The sequence below is a fragment of the Mytilus galloprovincialis genome, chromosome 10 (genome assembly GCF_965363235.1).
Source record: "Mytilus galloprovincialis chromosome 10, xbMytGall1.hap1.1, whole genome shotgun sequence".
Taxonomy (NCBI): Eukaryota; Metazoa; Mollusca; class Bivalvia; order Mytilida; family Mytilidae; genus Mytilus; species Mytilus galloprovincialis.
Window position 1 is genome coordinate 73378222 of NC_134847.1, and position 5060 is coordinate 73383281.

The 5060-nt window shown below is 30.2% G+C and overlaps 1 protein-coding gene across 1 annotated transcript; it reads right to left on the minus strand.

Annotated features, from left to right (window-relative positions):
• Positions 1–282: 282 nt before the first annotated feature.
• Positions 283–3307, minus strand: LOC143049331 (cornifelin homolog B-like). Its single transcript, XM_076223002.1, has 3 exons — positions 3049–3307; positions 2428–2567; positions 283–549 (listed from the first exon to the last, which is right to left on the minus strand). Exons 1-3 carry the CDS (start codon positions 3305–3307, stop codon positions 457–459), a joined length of 492 nt encoding a protein of 163 aa, XP_076079117.1. The 3' UTR covers positions 283–456.
• Positions 3308–5060: the final 1753 nt, after the last annotated feature.

Sequence of the window (5060 nt, forward strand, 5' to 3'; positions counted from 1 at the left end):
TCAGGTTGATTTATATGTGTGTCTGAAGTCAGTTGTCTTTGTATATATACATTTCTTTTAGTTGCAGGATTTGAATTTTGTACAATTCTGTCTGTTTTTAATTTTGTCAATATAAGAAAACGATCAACAATTGTGTTTCGAGCTTTCGCCAGCTATAAAACCTGAAAATGTATATAACAAGTCAGAAATATAAAGGGGGTTTTCCATATTTTCTTTGGGCGGATATAGTGCAATATTTGATTTTGTCAGGAATTCGGTGTTTTGTAAATATTTTTTTGACAATTATAACAAATCTTATTTTATTTCAAATTGATCATTAGATAAAAAAAAACCTTAGCAAAAAATACATCTATGTAGGTAAAGACTTAAATAATAAAGCAACAAATAAACGAGTTTAAATTTTTGAATGTAATACAATAGTATTCTGCTTAAAAAACAACACTTCTAAAACATTTCTTATAATCCCATATTCTTCAGTTCCCTGGCTTCTTGACATGCTGCACACATATAACAGCACGAAACTGTCAAACAATCATTACACATGTCGCCCTACAAAGTACATTACATAAGTATATATCAAGTAATATCTGCACTTGTTAAACTGCATGAAAGATCTATTTTTGATAAAACCAAAAAAGTTGATAAAAGTATTACCCTCAAATTGACGAAAACGACAACGTCATCATACACCACACGATGATTTTGGTTAACCTGTCAGATCTCTTTTGAATCATATCTCCATTTTTTCTATCCAATCATTAGAGAAAAGATCCCAAATTCATGTATTTAGTTTTGATGTTATATTTGTTATTCTCATCGAATTTTGTCTAATGCTTAGTTCGTTTCTGTGTGTGTTACATTTTAATGTTGTGTCGTCATTCTCCTCTTATATTTAATGCGTTTCCCTCGGTTTTGGTTTGTGACCCGGATTTGTTTTTTTCTATCGATTTATGCGTTTTGAACATCGTTATACTATTGTTGATTTTACTTGAACTATGTCCTTTTTATAACAAACATTATTCACTTTTGATTGTAACTAAAATTGTATTTTTAAAGCCTTTCCTTATCGACGACAAAAAGCAAATAGTCGTATCAACATGTTATTAGAAAAGGAATAAATAGACTGTCGTGAACTCTCAACGAAGAATTGGTTTGCAAATGTCGAATTTGATTTTTATATGCTATTTTTTTTCTATTTTTTTTTCTTCAAATTTGATTAGAAACAAGCAGATATCTCAGTAAAATGATTAACATAACGAAATAAATTTCTTTCAGCGCATTACTCTTATCAATCTAAATATTGTTATATTTGTTTACTTGATTCTTAGCTTTGATGAAAATATTGTATAGTGTAACTATAATTTTTGCGGTTTGAGGTTAACATTTATATATATATTGGATTGTATATATACGATGGATTCAAAAGCAATGCACAACAAATTATCTTTGTACAAATCAAATAGTTTTCTAGACATGTATGGTTATACACATTTTTATATATTTTTTTAGCTTAAACTTATATATCTTGAAATATATTAAAAGGGTACGAAGATCTTGTTTCATATGAAATTGATTCTAGGCTTCTGAATAACTTTCCTAGAAAGCACCTGTAACAATTCATAATATTACGAAATCATTTTCAACCGTACAATCTAAAATGTCTCTTATGTCAAGTTTATTTATTGAACTTTATTTGTAGGTAATCAATGACATGAATTGATATAAAATTTGTATCTCAACTTCGAATGCCAATGTAATTTTGACAAACTGAGTTATATTGGTTTCTGCAGCACTTTGGAAGTAATGGTTAAAACATTATACCGTTATTCCTACAAATATTTGATCTTTTTATATTATTTGACATCTTTCGTCTCTCTGATATTGTTTTTACATTTAAAAAATTCACCGTTTCTTTATTTTATGACGTAAACAGATTTTTAGTCTCTCAGATAATAAGTTATAACTAAACATATTTAACTAAACATATTTGGAATTTTAAATCTATATATATTATGCACGCAGGAAGTATGCATTTATTATGTAACTTTTTACTATTTGTGACTGCGATAGACTGTTTTGTTAAAACTAGTATAAAAAATATTGATCCGAAATAAACTTTCAAGTACATTTACCACCAAAAACAGATATGTCTGTTATCAATGAAACTTAGTATTATCAAATACTTTTATCAAAAGAAATGTTAATGTTTCTCGTCAGATCGTAGGAATACATGATCCAATATAATATAATATATATATATATATATATAGAGAGAGAGAGAGAGAGAAAAAAATAGATTAAGTATGATTAACAATGAGATAAATTCTCATACGCCTATTACCCAAAGACAAAATGAATTAAAAGTTAGCAAATTGATGTCAGTGTAAGTTAATTCCAGTTTTATTGTTTTGAAATAACTAAACTTACTCTTATTCCACCCATGGTCCTTATCCTGGTCCTCATATTTATTGGCGCGGCAGGAACACAGCACATAGTACAACAACATTCACCAAGACGCGATGCTAAAGATGCCATAGCACAAGAACAACAACAAAAAGTGAACAAACCTGAAATAACAAAACAAAAAATAAAAAAATAATAATTAAAACATGTCCAGTCAAGCATGTGAAAATTGATAATGTCTATCACACATCACTTTTTATTTATCTTATATTAACTTTTTACTTAAAAAATTTAAAAAATCTGTATTATAATGCATGATGTATAATGTATTTGCATTTGGTGTCTGGTTTAAAATAAATATAAAATTTAAAATGACTAAGTATCTCAATATTCTAATATAGCACAGATACATCCTGATAATATAGTACGACAGACATTTTTAGTCTTCATTATCAATAGCGCTCGAATACATATGTTCAAAGGTCAAATCAAATTAAAAATAAAAGAAAATTGTGGTGCCAAATCTGGTTAAAGTCGTCTTGCAAGGAAAACAGAAGTACTTTGTAGATTCGTGCTTTTGATATGTAACATTTTAATTTTAACATGTCTTAATATCAATTTTAAACTTAATGTTTAGTTACATACAATTTCCGACATCAGAACAGCAATCAAATATTCCAGTAGACCAGTCCCTGATACCGTGTCTGTCTACAAGTAAAAGTGGGTTACCATGCTGTTGGGGCTGTGCAATAACAACAGTAGTTGACGACTGTTGTTGTTGTTGCGGTACTTGGTCGTACCTTTGCATAGACTGAGACGATGGCGCTTGGTTATAGCTTGGAGCATTTGGGTGCTGATTATAGTTTTGAGAATTTGGATGGACCTGGTTATCTTTAGAATCCATGTCTGAAAGAAATATTCTAGTGATGATCTGACTGCCGTTTCTGAAATTCTTTAAATAAAATATACATATATGTAGAAATCCAACCGCAAAAGTCAATAAAAAAAGAGATACAGAGGTTGCTATGGTCTTTATCGAGAACCACAACATGCAGAAACACTCAACAGAAAGTATTTTTAGTATGCAAATCCTACAAAGAAAACTTCACCACGATAAAGTTAAAACACAGAAAAACAATAAACGCGCGAAACAAGTTTTGCTATGATTACATTGCTTCTTTTAATAGATGAACAGAGAAAAAATATAATGTGCAATGAACTCGATCTTGAGGAAAGTAGTAAATTATAATTATCGGAATTTCTGTTAGTAAAATGCATCTTCATGCAGTTCTATATCTCATGTCGTTGGATATATATATTATTAAAAATATGAAGTATTTAACATGACAAAGAATCAAAATCAGACATATCAATATAAAAAAAAATCCTCAAAGATACCAGGATCGAAATAATGTAAGCCAGACACGTGTTTCGTTAACACAAAACACATCAGTAACGTTCAAATTAAAAAGGTTAAATAGGCAAATATGTTTAAATTTAAATTACCAAATTTGCTGATCCAAAATTCTCCAAATTCAGCTAATGTAATCTATTCCTTGGTTAAAAATCCTTGATTTCGTCATTCAAACTTTTTAAACAGTTAATTTATAATTATGACATTATCAGGTGATACTTTCGGAGAAAGATCCTTACCAAGAGTGTATCCCAGTGATTGTATATTAACTCGTAATAGATACTAGAATTTAAATTTTGTCCGCTAGAAGTGCTTTTTGTCTACCCATGACTCATCAATAACGCTTGATTCAATAAATTAAAGCCAAATAAAGTACATAGCTGAAGAACATTGAGGACTTAAAATTCCTTAACATTTTGCTAAATACAGCTTAGGTAATCTATTCCTGTGGTAAAAAAAAAATACTAAGTTTAGTACTTCGAAAGGTTTTGGTAACCAGGCAATTTATAATTATGTCCCTGAAGTTCTGACAACTGAGCTGGTGATACTCTCGGTTGGAAGAACAGGTCCATCGACCCTTCGGTTGTGAATAAACTATTTCGAGATACCAGAATTCAAAGTTTGTACGCAAGACCCGTATTTCGTCTTTACAAGACTTACCCGTGACTTGGTATACAGTAATTTCTTAATGTAGAAAATGGAGGCTTTACTTTGATTTATAACTAGCTAAACCTCTCACTTGTATGAAAGAGGGACGAAAGATACCAGAGGGACAGTCAAACTCATAAATCGAAAATAAACTGACAATGCCATGGCTAAAAACGAAAAAGACAAGCAGACAAACAATAGCACACAGGAAACAACATATAAAACTAAAGAATAGGCAACACGAACGCCACCAAAAACTAGAGGTGATCACAGGTGCTCCGGAAGGGTAAGCAGATCCTGCTCCACATGTTGCACCCGCCGTGTTGCTTAGGTAGCAATAAACAGTATTAAAATTTCCCCATCCCTTTTTCATTGCTTTCTTGCAATATTAAGCGTATTGTTTGTGTCATATATGTGCATATGTATGTAATCAGAATCTTCCATAGATTTTCTATCCAGTATATAAAATGGTAAAATATAACTTCTTTTGGGTGTATCCATGGCAACAATCTGCATTCATTTGCTATAAAATATTGCAAAAAGGGGAAAATAGATGTCACATATTTCCCCAAAATTTGCAAAAGTAGAATTTCAA

Bases quoted from the DNA above. Each gene is read 5' to 3' on its own strand.
- LOC143049331 (XM_076223002.1), bottom strand. From the start codon at position 3,307: ATGGATTCTAAAGATAACCAGGTCCATCCAAATTCTCAAAACTATAAT. The intron at 2,568-3,048 runs GTATGTAACTAA...TTGTTATTTCAG, and splicing joins CTGTTCTGATGTCGGAAATT to GTTTGTTCACTTTTTGTTGT. The intron at 550-2,427 runs GTAAGTTTAGTT...TGTACTTTGTAG, and splicing joins GGACCATGGGTGGAATAAGA to GGCGACATGTGTAATGATTG.